The sequence below is a fragment of the Stomoxys calcitrans genome, chromosome 5 (assembly GCF_963082655.1).
Source record: "Stomoxys calcitrans chromosome 5, idStoCalc2.1, whole genome shotgun sequence".
NCBI lineage: Eukaryota > Metazoa > Arthropoda > Insecta > Diptera > Muscidae > Stomoxys > Stomoxys calcitrans.
Genome location: NC_081556.1, coordinates 71,751,720 through 71,772,106, shown reverse-complemented (window position 1 = coordinate 71,772,106; position 20,387 = coordinate 71,751,720). Strand labels below are relative to the sequence as shown.

Sequence of the window (20,387 nt, the reverse complement as noted above, 5' to 3'; positions counted from 1 at the left end):
TGTTGCAGCCAGCGACAGCAAAGCGGTAGACCTCTTCAAGTCTAGATCAGGCCACATATCAAATAGTCAACCTATCCTCAGTACAGCTGTGACACACACACAAGCCATCATTTGGATCCGACCGAGTATGAACAGTAGGCTGACTTTTGAAGCGCCGTCCATCAGACTGCAACACCATGTACCATTAAAGGTCTGACAACTGCAGTTTACGCCCAGTGCATGACACACGGTTTAGCTTTAGCCAATGGCTGTTTTGCAGGTGGATGGGGCAAGCGTTGCCTTTCTTACCCTTCCCAAAATGTTGGATTTGAAGTTAAATTTCCTGTCTAGCAAAACAGGTATTTCAGTTAATGTAACATTCCCTTCTCCCAAGGAGACAGGGGCAACTGTAGGCAATTTGTATCCACCAGAAACAATAATAAATTGTAAGTGGCTATATTCCACACAAGACAAGCCAGTACACCTCCTAGAGGTGTTCCCCTGCTGACCCATCTTTTTAGATCTACCGATCCCAAGCCTGCCGTAATGCATCTTTTAGTAAATAAGTGATTAATAAACCTTCTTAGTGTTGATGGTAGTGTTGATGCCAGCTTCGGCTTCTGCGTCGGATGAGGCAGGGAAACGGTGGAAAATACCTGGCAGCGATTTATACCTTTTCGACTCTCTGACAACGCCACGCACGGCAGAGCTGCAACGGCTGGTGAGGAAGCCAAAAGAAACAGTAAAATGAGTAGTACGAACACTAATAAGCGGGGTCAAGCTCTGGCAGAATTCTTGAACACTAAAGATCGAATAAAACTTAATATTGGTGATAGGATTAGGGAGGAGGTTTTAGATATGACAATGTATTCGGAAAATCTAACCGATGTGGTTCAGGATTGAAGAGTCTCCATGGAGACCCTTCCTTCTCTGACCATCGCTACATTAGGTTCAGAATAGCACAGTCAGTGACGAATGCGATAAGCTTCGGATTTAAGTTGAAAACCAACTGGACATAATTTGGAAGATTTCTTAGAAGAAGGCTAGGGCAAATTAATTTAGGTTGTCTATGCACAGAAAACATTGATGACAATGTCAACAGAATTGCGACTGCACTAGTGGAGTCACAATATTAGGAAAGAGGTGCGCAAATTTTATAGCAGACTACGTCGGAAAAAAGGGAAGTTTATTGGGATGTGTATCAGAGCGGCAAAAACTTGCCTCCTGGAAGCTTCTCTGTCGATAACGTTAAAGTCGCCGCCTAAACGAAAAAGTTTCTCTCAAAAACCCATGTCCAAACTGAAACTTTAGTAGACGACACACAGTGGGCCAAATGGCAAAAAAATTGGAAATAAGTCTACAACTTTTTATCTGTTGATTTTAGCCATACAAAATGTTCTAGACATTTGTAGAGGAGGACATAGGCTTTCAGAAAAGTGCTGTTGTTGGTCCATATCTTTAATGCAGGGTGAGCTACAGGGTGTCAAAGTTGACCACTTTTGACTTCTCCAAGCTTCTGGGGGCCATAACTTTTGATCTACTCAACCGATTTACATGATTTAGGACTCTAGAGAAAGAGCTTGACAAGATCTAAAAAACTTATGCATAAAGTACCATGCCATCGTGTACTGTTAAGGAGTTATGAATTGTTTAATTTTAAAATATGAAAATTTGGCCTTGGTTTTTTTCAGTGTTTTTTAAATAACTCCGTCAATTTTAAAGCTATAAACTTCATACTTCACACAAATTATGCCAGCATATGTGTGCATAAAATACAAAAGGAATCACGTGAATATCTTTGGCGGTTTAAAAATGGCATCGTTTTCAATATGAAAAATATTTTTTTTGTCAAAAAATTGCACAATTTTTCAAAAAAGATACTCCCATTTCCTTTAAGTTTTCGCAAACTTTGGCCGTCAAAGCATTATCATTTCTTTCCATTTTCACAAAGTCGAGGTATTAAGAAAAGTTTTAAGTGCTAATTTGGCTAATTTCGATATCAAACAACACCGTTATCTTAAGACCAAAATGGCCAATTTTTTTACTAAACTTCAAAAGTTTCTCACTGGAAAAAAAGTTCCACGGGGATTTTTTCGCTTTTTTTGAACTTAAATGAAAGCTTAAAATGTTCCCAACATTTTAAGGTATGTCTCGCCATATCCTAGCCATAAATGAGATCGTAGCGATCAAAATACTGAAAAAAGTCAATTTTCAAGTAGTGCTATATTCATTGCTAAAAAACAAGTATTACGTCACATTTTATTGCAAAGATGTTAAATAAACTTTTATTTGGTAACACTTCTTCTACAAAACACAAAAAGAATCATGGAAATATCTCTATTCTATTCCATTTTATGGAACCGGCAATAAAAAAGTCAATTTTTCAAAAAAGTCGAATTTCCCAAATTTTGTTTTTGTTGTCCTAATTGCACATGACACACTATAGCCATATTTACGCAACATACCTTATCGTAAAGGAAATTTTCATACCTTTCCAACGATGTATAAAACATTTCTCAACTCGGATTCTATCTACTCTAAAATTCATTTACACTTCATTAAACTCTATATAAAAATGTCTATTTGTGAAATGGAACCTTATATGGGGCCTACACTAAAACATTGATAGATTTGCCCAGGGTTTACAATACAAATGTGTTAGAATAAAAAAAGGTCTCCTGCCAAAGTTTAAAAAAATTGGAATAAAAATATGTGTTTTAGAGCGAAAACACTTCGCATCGGCGTGCGTTTATATGTATATTAGCTACTCCCAAAATAAAAAAGCATTTTAGTTTTGTATTATTTGATTTTATTCTCTACCAAATAATCTAAGGTATCAAAATTTAAAAGCTCTTTAATTTGAATGGCATCGGGATCGTCCTTATCTATATCGTCACATATTTTTGGTAGCCATTTAGTTCTGATGCTGTATAGTACCGGATCAGACGATAACAATAAATATTGAAGTAAATCATAATTTTGGTTAAATTTGGTGCTCTTTCGGGTATTGAAAAGCCGGAACTGTTTAACATCTCTATTACGGGATTCCTGAGCTTCTTCTGTAAGTTCTCCTAACGGAAGTATGTTGTATTCCACAATTTCCTTGCCATGATGTAAGACTTTATGTACTGTCGGTGTTAAAGCTTTCCACGAATATAAATCAGATAAAATGTTTTTTGTGTCATTACTATAAGCTTCAAATTTGGTTGAATTTATCATCTTTTTGCTATTGATTACAGCCAAAATCACTTTGAATCGTCTTAGCAAGTGTTCATCAAGACCGGTTATTTTAGATGTCGATACGGGGTCCTCAAAAAACCGCCTTGCCGAGTTGCCATCATTTGTGCTTCCGTATCCGTAAAGAGGTTTATCTATTATAAGTCCCTTTTGTTTAAACTCCAACTGGATTCGATTCTTCTCTTCCTGCCTCATTTTGTGAAGATCTTGGTTGTTTCTAGCAGAGACATCGCGGTTTCCAGGGCTAGTCCGATATTTAAGGTCATACGATAAATGCAAACAATACTCCATGAATCGAATTCTACAGTGCAGGGGCGAAATACCGAAATTGAGCGCATTTTCGTTTACTAAATTTTCATCAGACTTGTCCTCGAATTGCCCATTCTTCTTGCCACAAATATTGCATCTCCAATTGGACATAACGCCAGTTAATGCGTTTGCCACCTTTCCATCGATCATAGTGAGTTGTAGTTGAAACGAAACTTTTATATTTCTTCCCAATTGGTTTATAACAATCATGGGTAATGCAGCAATTTCTTCCTTTATTTCGTTCACCAAAGATCGTGTTGTGTTCCGGTCTTCCTTTGTATGCTCAAACCGAATTGGGCGACATAAATATTTTGACCCAGGTGTTCTATTTATCCATATATCTTGAAATGCATTTTCTTTCGATGATGAAGATTGGTCCTTGTACAATCTCATTCTCAATGGTACTAATGATGCCATGAAAATTGATGCGAAGTTGGTATCTATTTCTGTTTGTTGCTTATATTCGGAAAATCCAGATGATCCATCACAACCCCATTTGCTGATCAAAACCACTTCGGAATTATTACATGTGTTCAACTGTTCTTCAGTAAAATTAGAAATAATTCTAACAGCTGTATTTTCAACAAGATCAGCAAGTTTCACTCTTGCTTTTAATTCGTCCACGTATATATTTGATGGCACCATTTTCGTCCTGGTGTTGTACAATTTATGTTTTGAGGGTAAACAACCCCATCCTTTTTCACGAAGAGCCTTCCTCATTGTTGAGTATTTGTTTCTTGAGAGGCCTAGGTTCAAAATCAGGGCCAGTGCATCTTCCTCCGTGAATTCTGTAGTCGATTTTGGAGTTGGAATACTTTCTACCATTCTCTTTACCCTTTTCGGAGATGCTAATGGTAAAACATCGACAATTCGTCCAACATTTTTTGGTTGTGTTTTTAACAATGCTGTTTTGAACGTATCTTTTATTAAATTTGGCGGATGTGCCGCCAATAGTTCCTCTTGTTTTTTCTTTTTGGTTTTCTCCGTAACTTCGTCGTATGCTTTGCTAGGCCGGCCGGGAATCAGCGGTTTAATTTCAATAAGTAGATCCGATTTCAGCCACTTCTCATACATTTTGAAAAACTTGATTTTTGCGAATGAACATTCTGGCAACCTTCTCTCAAATGATTTGTAGAATTTTTCAAGTTTGTCTAAAGCGTCTTTATTTAGCCTTATTCCATATATGTGGTCCAAAGTGTAAACAAGTTCCTTAAATGACTCCGTGTATGATTTGGAATCATTTTTGATGTCCCATACAATTTTCGAAAGAGTGGAATACTTCAGTATGACTTCCATAACTTATAAATGTCCTTTACGCCTCTACAAAATATAATGAAGAAAATTTGGATTTTGTTCAAATATTTATGCAATATATTCACAATTAATGACCCATTTCAGGTATCAGACGCAATCGTAAAAAGGGGTCCAAAGTGCCTCTTTTTACTTACTCTTCTATAATTATTTACCTGGACTCGAATTTGGTTAAAAAAAATGACAATGAATTTTTTATGGGTAGGTTTTTTCACATTCATTGATACGGTGGATTTCCTGGGAATTCGACATAGCGAAACAGGTAACATTTGTCTGCATCAAATCTTAACACAAATATATATATATATGCAGGTATATTTCTAGGTTACTTTTTATTCAAAAATCATCAGCTTACATTAAAAATAGATGTAGGTACTATACAAACGCACGCCGATGCGAAGTGTTTTCGCTCTAAAACACATATTTTTATTCCAATTTTTTTAAACTTTGGCAGGAGACCTTTTTTTATTCTAACACATTTGTATTGTAAACCCTGGGCAAATCTATCAATGTTTTAGTGTAGGCCCCATATAAGGTTCCATTTCACAAATAGACATTTTTATATAGAGTTTAATGAAGTGTAAATGAATTTTAGAGTAGATAGAATCCGAGTTGAGAAATGTTTTATACATCGTTGGAAAGGTATGAAAATTTCCTTTACGATAAGGTATGTTGCGTAAATATGGCTATAGTGTGTCATGTGCAATTAGGACAACAAAAACAAAATTTGGGAAATTCGACTTTTTTGAAAAATTGACTTTTTTATTGCCGGTTCCATAAAATGGAATAGAATAGAGATATTTCCATGATTCTTTTTGTGTTTTGTAGAAGAAGTGTTACCAAATAAAAGTTTATTTAACATCTTTGCAATAAAATGTGACGTAATACTTGTTTTTTAGCAATGAATATAGCACTACTTGAAAATTGACTTTTTTCAGTATTTTGATCGCTACGATCTCATTTATGGCTAGGATATGGCGAGACATACCTTAAAATGTTGGGAACATTTTAAGCTTTCATTTAAGTTCAAAAAAAGCGAAAAAATCCCCGTGGAACTTTTTTTCCAGTGAGAAACTTTTGAAGTTTAGTAAAAAAATTGGCCATTTTGGTCTTAAGATAACGGTGTTGTTTGATATCGAAATTAGCCAAATTAGCACTTAAAACTTTTCTTAATACCTCGACTTTGTGAAAATGGAAAGAAATGATAATGCTTTGATGGCCAAAGTTTGCGAAAACTTAAAGGAAATGGGAGTATCTTTTTTGAAAAATTTTGCAATTTTTTGACAAAAAAAATATTTTTCATATTGAAAACGATGCCATTTTTAAACCGCCAAAGATATTCACGTGATTCCTTTTGTATTTTATGCACACATATGCTGGCATAATTTGTGTGAAGTATGAAGTTTATAGCTTTAAAATTGACGGAGTTATTAAAAAAACACTGAAAAAAACCAAGGCCAAATTTTCATATTTTAAAATTAAACAATTCATAACTCCTTAACAGTACACGATGGCATGGTACTTTATGCATAAGTTTTTTAGATCTTGTCAAGCTCTTTCTCTAGAGTCCTAAATCATGTAAATCGGTTGAGTAGATCAAAAGTTATGGCCCCCAGAAGCTTGGAGAAGTCAAAAGTGGTCAACTTTGACACCCTGTAGCTCACCCTGTATTAAAGATATGGACCAACAACAGCACTTTTCTGAAAGCCTATGTCCTCCTCTACAAATGTCTAGAACATTTTGTATGGCTAAAATCAACAGATAAAAAGTTGTAGACTTATTTCCAATTTTTTTGCCATTTGGCCCACTGTGCGACATGAGAGTGAGAACAGAGACAACGGAGGACATGTTGATGCTTTTGATGAAAACCTCTTTTCCACAAGATACGTCGGGACTCACGCAGGCACCGGAATGTTGGAATAAAGATGTTGATCGAAGGTTTATAATTACGGAATTTATGATGAAGGAATCCTTAAGGAGCTTCAAATCTTTTAAGTCAATCGGGCGTGATGGAATATTTCCGGCGTTACTACAAAAAGAGGCAGACTATTTGGCGCCCCATCTGGCCAATATTTTCACAGCGTGCCTGGGACTTGCATATACTCCGAAAGCCTGGCAAGGTTGGTATTTATACCAACACCAACACCGACACCAAAGGCCTACAGACCTATAAGCCTTACGTCCTTTCTACTCAAAACCATGGAACGTATAGTGGATACCATGATAAAAGTAAGACACCTTGCGAACTGCTCAAGAAAAAACAGCACGCCTATGTCAAGGAAAGGTCGTTGCAGATTGCCCTGCCCCAGGTTGTGCATAAAATAGAAGAATCCTTCGATGCCTCGTATTGGCGGTATGCATTGACATCGAGGTGTTTTAACAATGTGCGGACCGATACACGGATCCCATCCTTAGACCAGGATCGGGTGGACCAGGTCCTTAGAGACTGAATAAACTACATGCTAAGGAGCAGGTGGATAAATTGTGTGTCCCATGAAGCAAATATAAGGCAGAGAGTGGCATTTTGTCGCCACTCCTATGGGTGACCACCATAAAAAGCCTATTACGGATGCTGACTGAGGAAGTATTTGAATCCGTCTGTTACGCAGACAATAATGCTTCTAAGGCTTAATGCTTCCTAGGTTTAAAAATCTGAACCAGCTATGCAGATGGGCCGAAAAGGTCTTGCATATGTCATATGACTGGGCCAGAGTTCTCAATGTTAACCCAGAGAAGACTGAAATATGCCTGTTCACGAGGAAGACAAAGGTGGGCCAATTTAACGCACCACGTTTCCTCAATAAGACCATTTCCATATCTGACAAGGTCAAATACTTAGGTGTGATCTTGGACAGGAAACTGAATTGGAAGTGTCACATTCAGGAGCGTACTGAGAAGGCTCACAGATGTTGGACACTATGTATACGGGCCATAGGCTCGAAATGGGGCCTGAATCCGAGGATAGTCCACTGGCTCTAGAGGAGCGTGATTAGACCAATACTTACTTACGCCTCAGTAGTTTGGTGGACTGCTGTGGGGAAAAAGTGCAACATAAGGACCATACAATAGGTTCAGAGAACATGTTGTCTGGGCATAGGAGGAGCGATGAAGGCCACGCCCACTATGGCACTGGATATCCGACCCATTGATATACAGATTAAGTGTGAGACAGCCACTGCGGCTTTGAGACTTGAAGCGATGGGAGAATGGATTGAGGATGTAATCGAGGCAACGATAGGAAACCAGAAAAGAATGGAAGAAGTTTCCGATTGGATACCTGATACAACACTTGTTGTCGAGTGCGAGACAGTGCTGCCAGAGGCACAGTCTTGGATTGACGGAACCCTAGTATTGCCATCTCGAAGATCATGCTACACAGATGGATCAAAGCTAGAGAACAGAGTGGCCTAGGAGTCTACATTAAGAACCCAGGGTCTGAGATCTGTTTTATACTGCCTGGCCATAACACGGTCCTGCAGGCGGAGATACGAGCGATCACGGGAGGTGGAGTGGTGTTAACTCGTGGACGTCGAGTGTAAACATCTTTACGGACAGTAAATTGGCCATCATGAAAATAACAACCAAAACGGTAAGGTCACGAACAGACTTGGAATGTAGGAAGGAAATGAACGTATTCGCTGAGGATGGTACGATCGGCATCGTTTGGGTGCCGGGCCATAGCGGAGTAAGGGGGAATGAGATGGCAGACGAATTATAAATGAAGGCCAGAGGACTTCCGTCAATAAACTTGGTAAACCTGAAGCCTTTCGGGTCGGCGCAGTCCGAGTTAAGTGCGTGGGCGACGAACGCGTATGTAATGCTGTGGAACAGCGAAACAGTTGCTAGGACGACGAAAATCCTATGAGGAAATCCAGATTGTGAGAAGACGAAGCTATTGCTGAAATTAAGTAAGAAAGAGGACAGTATAGCTTTCTTTATCATAACAGGACACATAGGACAACGAGCTCACTTATGGAAAATTAGTGCGGCAAGTGATTACATGCGGGGAAGATGATTGGACACAATACCAGACATAAACCCACTTAGGGTCGTGGCATGGAAAACAATTATGGATTTTGTAAGTAGCACGGATTTCCTGACTTGGATTTTTTTCGAGGTTTCTTTCTAGTATTTAGAGCGCATAACAAGCAGATTACTGTCTTAGGTGCATGTCCATAGTGGCATAGGGCGGATTAATATCGGCAACCTCTTTTCAACTTAATCTAACCTTTATTATTGATATGCTAAAATAGTGAAATTATGTGAAACAGTGAAATAGTTGGGATTTTGGATTCTTGATCCTCTATATACCAGCCTAAAAATATTATAAATAGTCTCTTTGTTTTTAGGTCAGTTCATATTAAGAATAAAATATTAAAAAAATCTCAATTATATACTTGTGATGCGTTTTGTTATTTTCACTGGGTTTTTCCATTTGAAGTGGCAAGAAAAAAGTTTCCTATCAGCAGAATATTTAAGCCTAAAGAAAAAAAATTGCATGAATATTGGAACTCAATGGTTCGTTTTCCTTGTGCGCAAAAACATACATGCATTAAAATATACAATGTATCATTTTTTCATCCAACACCGTAAAATGAGGAATCGAGAGGAAATAGTTATCTCCTCATTCCGTTTGTAATATCTCGAAATATTTATCTGAGATCCTGTAAATTGTATATTTAATCTCTATCTTCTTGATATTCCAAGTTCATCTAGCCATGTCCGTCCCTGTGACATATTCATAATAGCGTTCCATCAAATGAAGATATCTGCTTGAAATGTTCGGCAGTTGCTTCCTGTTTATTTGGGTCCTTGTGGATTGCATTTGGGCCATTTCTGTACAAATTTATTTTCTTTCACATTCAATTAGATTACATGATACATTTCCATATGGCACATATGTATGAATATTCCAGCTGATGTGATCGAATGTGGTTTAATGAAATGCAATTTTTCATTTCTCTTTCAGGAAATACGAAAAGGACTGCTGAAGGCTGCTAAAACAACCGGGGCTTGGATTTTTACTGGTGGCACCAACACAGGTGAGGCCGCAATGATCATTAATATTTTCAATCATTGGCTATCACGAAATAGCTCTACCGCCCTCCCTCCCCGACCATTTTACGCATGAGTTTCTTTGCTGTGACCATTATTTATGCGGATAAAATGCAAAAACGTGTTCTCGGCGTTATTTCGTGTCCACACATTAAAATTTTTTTTTTATATTTTCACTGCATTAAAACGAGAAAGGAACATCAAGCGAAGAGACAATACGGAAACGGATACACATGTTTCGTATATGGCATCCATGTTTAACACACGTGCCATTATGGTCAATTTGTGGTGTTGGTGTGGGAGTAAAATTTATCCTCGTCATTGTATTGACTCTGCTCCTGCATATATGTTTGCATGTCATAACATCACTATTTGTAGCTTTGACTCTATTTTTATGTTTTTGTATGCAAGTTTCCATCTTCATATCTCTGCCTTTGGTTTTGTGCTTTTAGGTGTAACCAAACAAGTCGGTGATGCTTTACTTCTAGAAGGTCAGCAGCGCACTGGACGAGTTGTGAGTATTGGCATCGCTCCTTGGGGCATTGTCGAACGCAATCATGAACTTCTGGGTCACAATCGTGAGGTGCCGTGTCACAGCATCAGTTCTCCCAGGTATGTTGGTGCAATAATGAAATAAACTCACAACTTCAACGTCTGCATATTTGTTCTTATTGGCGATGGCAAACCAAAACTAAAATGCGAAACGAAGATAAGTTCGTAGGCGGGATATGTGCTTTTGATATTTCTCAGGGTCATTTTAAATACATAAATACAATTTTAAGTTTCCAACATGATAGAATATTCTGTTTTAAAACAAATTCAAGCTGGAATATAAAAAAATTCGTAAAGCTCTTAGTGCAACTAAAAAATAAGTAAATTGCTTTAAGATAAGAATACCCAAAAAAAGTTCGTTACACAAATTTTTTTTTAATTTGTTTAATTTATTGAAAAACACTATTCTTTTATTTGTATCAGCCATCGCGAAAAATTACCATTTGTCGCAGAAAATTCCATTTAAGTGTTCATGACATAAAATTGTACCTTCAGGCCAAAATAGTGGGCTTATCGCCATACCAATATTTTTTTAAAAATATATCATCAAATGCTGCTACTGGACACTGAATTAATAGAAATTTCACTTACGAAAATTTTCTAAACCATTTATGTTGAATTTTTAAAATTATGTAAAATTGTTGATTTTTGACTAGTTTTCCGCGAAACATGGTATTATATGGTCATGTTGTTAGTTGTCGTTATTGAATGAGAATAAAAACATTTGTTTTTCATTTAGAAATTTTCCTGAGATGATTGTCACCTACACGTCCCTGTATTTCACGCCTGTGCATGCATTTGTGAGTGTCGTATGAAGTTGTGATGGCATGTGTCTGTTATTTCATTTTTATGAAATGACTTAAAAGCACAATGCCTGCTGTCACTGCAATCAAGGTTTCATTCAATTCGGCTGGTGATGTCCTTTAACATGCGGAAGGATGTTTGTCCATCTTTCCGTATACAACGGTAGATCGTCGAATTTTTGATTACCATGAAGCTATAAATAATTTGTGGGTTCAGATATCTGTTGCAGACCTAGCTGTATCAATTGTGAGTTCTGGTAAATTTTATCCAAATATATGCGTAAATCGAGATTTTGATTTATGTGGGGGCTTATAGAAATGTATTATATAGGAGCGTGATTAGACCAATACTTACTAACGCCTCAGTAGTTTGGTGGTCTGTTAGGGAGAAAAAGTGCGACGTTAGGATAATACAACAGCTTCAGAAAACATGATGTCTCGATGAGGACCACGCCCACTAGGGCACTAGAGGCTTTTCTAGATATGCGACCCATTGACATACAGATTAAGTGTGAGGCAGCCACTGCGGCTATGAGACTTAAGGCGATGGGAGAATGGATTGAGGATGGGAGCAGCTCATACCAACGCGGTATAATCGAGGCGATGATAGGAAACCTGAAAGGAAGGGAAGATATATCCGATCGGATACCAAAGATGAACCTTGAAGACGAGTGCGAGGCACTTCTGCCGGAGACGCAGTATTGGATTGACAGTTTTGGATTGACTTGAACCCTAGTATTTCCATTTGGAAGATCATGTTACACGGATGGATCAAAGCTATTGGACAGAGTGGGCCGGGGCTATACATTGAGAACCCAGGGACTGAGATCTGTTTTAGACTGCCTGACCATAATACGGTCCTGCAGGCGGAGATCCGTGCCTTAGTGGGGGTGGTCCTCATCGCTCCGCCTATGCCAAGACAACATGTTCTCTGAATTTGTTGTATGGTCCTTATGTTGCACTTTTTCCCCACAGCAGTCCACCAAATTACTGAGGCGTAAGTAAGTATTGGTCTAATTACGCTCCTTTAGAGCCAGTGGACTATCATCGGATTCAGGCCCCATTTCGAGCCTATGGCCCGTCTATATAGTGCCCAACATCTGTGAGCCTTCTCAGTACGCTCCTGAATGTGACACTTCCAATTCAGTTTCCTGTCCAAGATCACACCTAAGTATTTGACCTTGTCAGATATGGAAATCGTCTTATTGAGGAAACGTGGTGCGTTAAATTCGCCCACCTTCGTCTTCCTCGTGAACAGGCATATTTCAGTCTTCTCTGGGTTAACATTGAGACTTCTGGGTCTAGCCCAGTCATATGTCATATGCAAGATCCTTTCGGCCCTTCTGCATAGCTCGTTCGGATCCTTACCCCTTAGAAGTATTATAACAACGTCTGCGTAGCAGACGGGTTCAATTACTTCCTCAGTCAGCATCCGTAATAGGTCATTTATGGTGTTCACCCATAGGAGTGGCGATAAAATGCTTCCTCTGTGACGTGCCCTGTGCTACTTTCTCCCTTATATTTATGCCATGGGACACACAATTTATCCACCTGTTCCTTAGCATATGGTTTATTCAGTCTCTAAGGACCGGGTCCACCCGGTACTGGTCTAAGGATTGGATCAGTTTGTCGGTTGTTAAAAGCCACCTCGATGTCAATGCATACCGCCAGTGTGTATGTTTTGGCATCGAAGGATTCTTCTATTTTATGCACAACATCGTGCAGGGCAGTCCCCACCGACCTTCCCTTGACATAGGCAAGCTGTTTGTAGTTGAGCAGTTCGCTCTTTATCATGGTGTCCTCAATACTGTGCATGGTTTTGAGTAGAAAGGACATAAGGCTTATGGGTCTGTAGGCCTTTGGTGTCGAGGTTACTGTTTAGTATTTAGAGCGCACTACAAGCCGATTACTGGCTTAGGTGTATGTCCATAGTGGCATGGGGCGGATTAATATCCGCACACTCTTTTCAAGCTAACTTAATCTAGCCCACAGGCAAGTAAACTTATGCGCACTGTGTGTAGGAGGATTATGTTATATTCTTCTATACCCTCATAAATTCACATCGGGAGATCGTATTATATTGGGCTATATCGAAAAGTAAACCATTGTGTACGATGTTTTACAAGGTGTACGATATGCCTTCTGAGTCTTGAGATGTATTAGGATGTAGTCCTAAATAATCATGTCTCTGCTCAAACATGGATATGCTTCAGTTTCAGCCCTACAGCTTACACTCAACGAAATTTGTTATTTAAAATAGCAAAAATGATTACAAAAACAACAGTTTTTGTTTGCTGAAAAACGGAGAGCGTACATGATTGCTGTTTCAGCCAAAATAGTGCTGTTATTTTAGCAAATATTTCGTTCGTACTGTTATTTTAGCTGACACAATCTGGTGTTTAAATACAAAAATATGCTAAAATATTGAAAAAAAAAACTGCTGAACTGATTTCTTTTGCTGTTTGTTTAATGCTATTATTAATGTTTGCCTTTTACGGCTTGTCATCTGTTTTGATTATCTTGGCCATTTTTTCCAAAGGGAGTTGAGCCAATGACCATGACAAGTTATATTGGAAGAGAAGATTTTAATTTGTGCAAAATTACCTACTTTACTTTAATTGGCCATGACAGAGCATTTGTTCCACTAGCCCAACGTAGAAGAGCGATACAAGCGCTCATTTTATAATCTCTGACATCATGTTTCGAGGTGTCTCCCACCACCTGTTCTTTCTGACGTTTTGGGACTCGATCTCATTCATTTCGCTGTATCTCCATTTACTGCCAGACCCATTTTCACTGACTCCCTTTCGATTCTTTCAAAGGTTGCAGTAACTACTCCAGGTGACCGACCTATAATGTCGACGTCGTCGGCCAGCAGCAGCAGCATTGCTAGGGCCTAGTTATCTCATTGACTTTAGGTTTTAATCTTTTGCACACTTGGACCTCATTCTGACTAGGAAGTAAACATTCTATACCATCATAAGGAATGGTTCTGCGTTATCCTCTTCGCTGCCAACGTCGGACACTAGCAATAAAAATGTTCTTTCCATCAGCACACTATCTGCATCAGTTACCAGATTTCCTTTTTTGTCTCTGCAGGAGGATGTGCCTGCACCAAAGCCATCAGTTTGATTTTTTGGTAGAATTTCCGTCCTTCATGTCTTTCCATTTCCTTCTTCTTGCTGTGGAATAGTCGTTTCTCCTCTTTCCTTATCTTCAGTAGCATGTCGACACTCTTGGTCGTACTAAGGGTTTCTTGGGGGAGGCTTCCGGTACGGATTTCGCGGCACTTTCCATGGAGTGGGCAATGGTTTGTCACTGCGCCATTTTATTATCGGGACAAGGAGTGCTTTCATCAAGCAGTTGAGTCAGTCGAGTGGTGTATGCCGTTGTCATCTGTAGTCTTTACAGCTTTTCAATGTCCTGCATCCGTGCACTCTCAGATCGTACTTTCTTCGCCATGCTCAAATGAGTGCGAACCTTTGCTGCAACAAGGTAATGGTCCGAATCTTTATCCGCTGCACGGATCGATCATACATCTAACACGCATCTGGTGCTGCTAACTACCATGTTTCTTGCCGCGGCGAAATCTATTAGCTTCAACCCATTATCGGAAGTTATCTCATGGAGGCTAAACTTTCCCACTGTTGGACGAAAGATGTCTTCCTTCCCCATCTTCGCATTAAAATCACCAATCTCTCTAGACGCTCGTAGGAAATATATTCATGGTCTTCTCGTCCTTGTTTTCCGTCTGGCCATGGGCACAAATAAGGCTGACGTTGAAGATGTTGGCTTTTATGCGGATTGTGGCTAGCCTGTCATCCACCGGAGTAAAGCTTGAGACTAGATGTTTCAGTCTCCGACTAACCACAAACTTCTCACATATCAATGAGTGCAATCCGATTCAAGTTTTAAGCTCAATGATAAGGGGCCTCCTTTTTATAGCCGAGTCCGAACGGCGTGCCGCAGTGCGACACCTCTTTGGAGAGAAGTTTTACATGGCATAGTACCTCACAAATGTTGCCAGCATTAGGAGGGGAAAACCACCGTTGAAAATTTTTTCTGATGGTCTCGCCAGGATTCGAACCCAGGCGTTCAGCGTCATAGGCGGACATGCTAACCTCTGGCCTCCATGGCAGCCATAGTATAGTTCGTCACCGTTTGGTGTTATAGTGACGCCATTCCCGGTCCATCGCACTTCCTGTAAGGCGGTAATATCCGCCTTGTACTTCTCCAAAACATCCGCCAGCGCACCTTCTCTATAAAGGGTGTGGACATTCCAAGGGCAGATCCGCAAATCATGGTCCTTTTTTCGTTTGTGTGGGTCCTCCACAGATCCTGGTAAACATAGTCATTGCGGCCATTGTTATGAAGGAGGCGAAAAGATTATCGTCAATTTTATTGCTCTGCTAATGCCCACACAGTCGTGGATACTGGCTTTATAGTTAATTTTTGTTTAATCGTTTTTATATAAAAACAAATAAGCAAATCTTGTAAGAAATTCGATCTAAAAGTGAAAATCGGGCAATTAATATATATGGGATCTATATCTTAATCTGAACCGATTTATCACACCATACCATACCAAAATCTGCACTTTTTGTGGAAGAAGCAGAGGAAATCATAGTGCAAAGTTTTCAGAATATCAGATGCTAAATGCGCATTTTTTGCGGGTGATTTTAAGCTATTATCTTTTTGGCAACACTGGTTTAAACAGCTTACGCCCGTTTCGAGTTTTATTTCACTGTTAAACATCTTCAGTTTGGTCTAGAGTTTAACCATGAATCGTCTTACAAACGAACAACGATTGCAAATTATAGAATTTTATTATCAAAATGCGTGCTCTTGTAAAAAACTTCATTGCGCGCTTCTTCCATTTTATGACGATGTTCATTTTTGGCTCAATGGATACATTAATAAGCAGAGTTGTCGACTTTGGAGTGAAGATCAGCCAGAAGCATTGGTACCAATGGTTTATGGGCTGGTGGCATGATTGGACCGTACTTCTTCTAAGACGATGTGAATCGTAACATAACTGTGAATAGTGAGCGCTACCGTGAGATGATATCCATCTTTTTTTCCCCAAAATTCAAGAGCTTGCATGACATGTGGTTTCAATAATACCGTGCCACATGCTACACAGCACGTTCAGAGAATGTTAAATCACTTGTCTAAACAGACAAGCCCACTTCAATTGACGCATTGGAAGACAACATTGAAGCATTTATTCGTGAGATACCGGCCGAAATGTTGCAAAGAGTATGCCAAAATTGGGCTAAGCGGATGGACCATTTGAGGTGGAGTCACGGTCAACATTTGCATAAAATAATCTTCAAACATTTAATTATATGGACTGTACTAACGATTCAATAAAGAACTGAACTCTTCGTTTAAAAATACAACATTGTATGTGACGATTGGGACCTGAGTAAAACTGATAAACAAGACACCAAGTAACGAGATGAGTGAATGCATAAAATGAGCCCTTCAGCAAAAATAAAGACTGATTCGGATTTCAGTGAATGCACGTTGTACAATGCATGTATTCGAGTACATTTTGCTTCAGATAATGCACTATTTTTCTTGTCGTCTGCCTTCGTTGTACGAAGTTTATATGAGAACACAAACAGTCTGCAAACCATTTGTGGGATCAGTTCATATTTTGACAGCGTGACGCTTTCATATACAACGAGTAATTTCTGATAACTTACCGTAGCGTCTATAAATTCGAGATAAAAATACTCCCGAGTACTGAAAGGTGGTTGTTTTTCAAGATTATCCACTTGTTCGTTTTACTCTATCTTCAGTGTCCGTTCCTCAGCATTCTTGAAATACAACATCATGTGAGTTCAGTGTTCACGAGTTCATCAAGAACAGTCACCAATGAATGGTTTTTTGCAGAGCTTTGTTGCAAAGGTTTTTTAACCGGGTATATGCCGCATAACTGCTTCGTACCTACTTATTGCTTATGACGTATATGTGCTGTTTATTGTTCACGATAAAGATGTCTCTTTTTCGATGTCATAAAACGCATGTGTCTGTCTGCGCACAAAGTTCTTTTACAGATAGCTTGTGCAATAAACAACAACAACAAAACGTTATTCTTTTGTGTGCAGAGTAGGTGTGTCACCGCAACCTTTTTTTTCTAATTTTCTTTCCAAAAATCTTCTCTATCATTTTATTTTGTATAACAAACCCATAATAAATTAAGCAGTAGTTATATTCAGCAAACAGCAGATTTTTCAGCAGTAAGTCTGTTGTTCTGAAATTGCAGAACTACTGCTGTAAAAGCAGCAACATTTACTGCTAACAATCAGCAAACAGTGTTTGCTCTTTTCAGCAGACTTTTTTTCTATGAATGCAAACCCAATGAGAATTCCACCCTCTAGAGTTTATATGGCAGCTATAACAGGTTCTATGCCGATTAATGCCATACTTTTATTGGCACAGTTATTGGAAGTCATAACAAAACACCTCATGCAAAATTTCAGCCAAATCGGATGAGAATTGCACCCTCCAGCGGCTCAAGAAGTCCAGATCCAAGATCGGCTTATATAACAACTATACCATATCATGAACCTATTTGAATCATACTTAGCAAAGTTGTTTGGAGTGATACCAAAACACTACGTGCAAATTAAATCGGACGAGAATTGCGCCCTCTAGAGGCTCAAGAAGTCAAGACCCAAGATCGGTTTATATGGCAGCTATATCAAAACACCAATTTGGCCCATTTACAATACCAACCGACCTACACTTATAAGAAGTATTTGTGCAAAATTTCAAGCGGCTAACTTTACTCCTTCGAAAGTTAGCGTGCTTTCGACAGGCGGACGGACGGACGAACAGACGGACGGACATGGCTAGATCGACATAAAATGTCGCGACGATCAAGAATATATATACTTTATGGGGTCTCAGACGAATATTGCGAGTAGTTACAAACAGAATGAAGAAATTAGTATACCCCCATCCTATGGTGGAGGGTATAAAAATAGAAGATTTATGGGAAATTTAATACAATACAATCAAAGAAAAAATCGATCCGTTTTCGGCTAAAGCTGTACACATGATGAGTACGATCATGATGTGCCGTATTAACTGCTTTTAAAAACCGATATTCACTTTCAGAGTTGAAAATACATGAGAAAATACACATCGTCTAAAACCACGTTCAACTGTTTCAACGATGTAATTGTAAAGTATACAGCTTAGCTGTGATCCATTTGTTTACATAGAATTGCATTACGTGTAAAAGTTAATCATCCGCCCGGAAATTTATGGGAAATTGAATAACAAATTTGAAAATAAACAACAACGTCATCAGGAAGTAGAAACTCGTTACTTTGTCTGGTCATTTTGTTTGTTCAGTAGATTTTGTTATTGCCAGATATTGAGGTTTCTATATGTATATGAGCATTGGGATTCCATTGCAGGAAGTTGTCTGTATATGAGTATATTTTTTGGCAGTTTCTTATTTTAATTGTTTTATAAACTTTGGAAGTGTTTTGTGATTTGTGTTTATTTGATTTTTTCATTGCAGATCGAAGTTGGCTGTCCTCAATAATCGTCATGCCTACTTTCTGTTGGTTGACAATGGCACTCAGGCGAAGTATGGTGCCGAATTAATACTAAGGAGAAAACTAGAAAAATTCATATCAAATTTGAAACTGCATCCCTGTAAGTAAAGCAATTTATGAGATTATTTGGTCTGTTCAGTAATATCAAGAATGTTTCGGTATTTCTCTACAATAATGCGTATTCATGTTTGATGTTTGAAACTTTAAATGGTGTAGTTTGAGGGGTATGTTAAGGAGTGTTGGGAAATGTTCCCTTTTTCGATATATTTGTACTCGGCCTAATATTACTTATATGCCTTGTATACCGTGTCTTCGGTAAAATCGCTTATAATACTGTAAGGAATATTTTTGTGGAACATTTTAATCCTCATTAATATGAACTTGTGCATAGCTTATTCAAAAGTCAGTTCTGATCTGCCCTTCTTTTCGAATGTTGTTGCCATGGCAATAGTTAGTTTTGTTTTCCATCAAATTTGCATCTGCTGGAGTGGATCTTTCGCATCCTTACTCACAGAAAACACCGTAAAATTATGTAAATGATAGCAAACACCATAAAGTCATTAGCATTCCCTCAAAGCACCGCATTACTATGTCAAAAAACAGTTCTTTGCATTACAAAAACGATTTCTATTCCTTGGACAATAACGATTTGGGTAATGGAAATGAGGCAGTGCGGGCAGTGCACAATAAGTTGCAAATTGTCGTATAATTTGTCGCCTCAACAATTACTTGCCACACTAGTCCAAACGCCGTGTACACGGCCAATGAAAATTGAAACAAACATAAGCTAAGCGATGAGCGATGGCGCTATAACAAGTCGGTCTGTGCCAGGATTGCAATGATATCCTTGCACACATGTCCTTTGTTGCATTTATTTTTCACTTTTGTCCGCATAAACGTTGATAGCTTCCTTTTTAGCATTTTGCATTTATAATGATCGCTGTTTGTTTGGTTTTCTCCCCTTGCAGTTACACATTCCAGTACTCCCGTTGTTTGCTTGGTTATCGAAGGAGGTACAAATACAATACGTGCAGTTCTCGAGTACGTGACGGATACTCCACCCGTACCCGTGGTGGTCTGTGATGGCTCTGGTCGTGCTGCCGACTTGATAGCTTTTGTTCACAAGTAAGTAGAGACAACATTCTATTCTCCTATCCTCCACCTAGCACCCACACACAAGTATATCTCCACATTCTGTTTGCATATTCATTTATTCGATTATAATGGAGCGTTAATTGAAAGGTAATCTCAAAAAACCTCACTCAGTAGAACGTGCATCGAAAATTGTTTGTCATAACTAAGTTAGACTTCCTAGTCAATAACAAAACAAGGGGTTTCAAGCACTTCCAAAGAGGATTGAGAGTATTCTGTCATTTTGTACCAAATTTTCTAAGGACTTTAAAGTAGCTAAGACAAGTCAACTTTTGAACTTTCATATCAATAATAGGAAAGACCAAACAGGTCAAAATGTCCGTGACACTTGCCATGAGAAAATATCAGCATCGTGCTCTTTTCTCAAATACCATTTATTTAAACCCCATATTGCCATTGGTTTTGAGGG

The 20,387-nt window shown here is 38.7% G+C and overlaps 1 protein-coding gene and 1 long non-coding RNA gene across 17 annotated transcripts in view; one reads left to right on the top strand and one right to left on the bottom strand.

Moving 5' to 3' along the window:
- The window catches only part of LOC106088760 (transient receptor potential cation channel trpm), a 572,136-nt gene that overhangs the window by 429,589 nt on the left and 122,160 nt on the right, over positions 1-20,387 (top strand). For all 16 annotated transcript variants that reach the window (XM_059369571.1, XM_059369569.1, XM_059369573.1 and 13 more), the window contains 4 exons: positions 9,806-9,878; positions 10,344-10,503; positions 18,790-18,926; positions 19,795-19,951. In XM_059369571.1, the coding sequence (XP_059225554.1) occupies positions 9,806-9,878; positions 10,344-10,503; positions 18,790-18,926; positions 19,795-19,951 (527 nt within the window). The remainder of the gene's footprint in view (positions 1-9,805; positions 9,879-10,343; positions 10,504-18,789; positions 18,927-19,794; positions 19,952-20,387) is intronic.
- On the bottom strand, positions 9,175-11,144 carry LOC131997832 (uncharacterized). Its single transcript, XR_009398454.1, has 2 exons — positions 10,884-11,144; positions 9,175-10,715 (listed from the first exon to the last, which is right to left on the bottom strand). It is a non-coding gene; the product is annotated as an uncharacterized LOC131997832 (long non-coding RNA).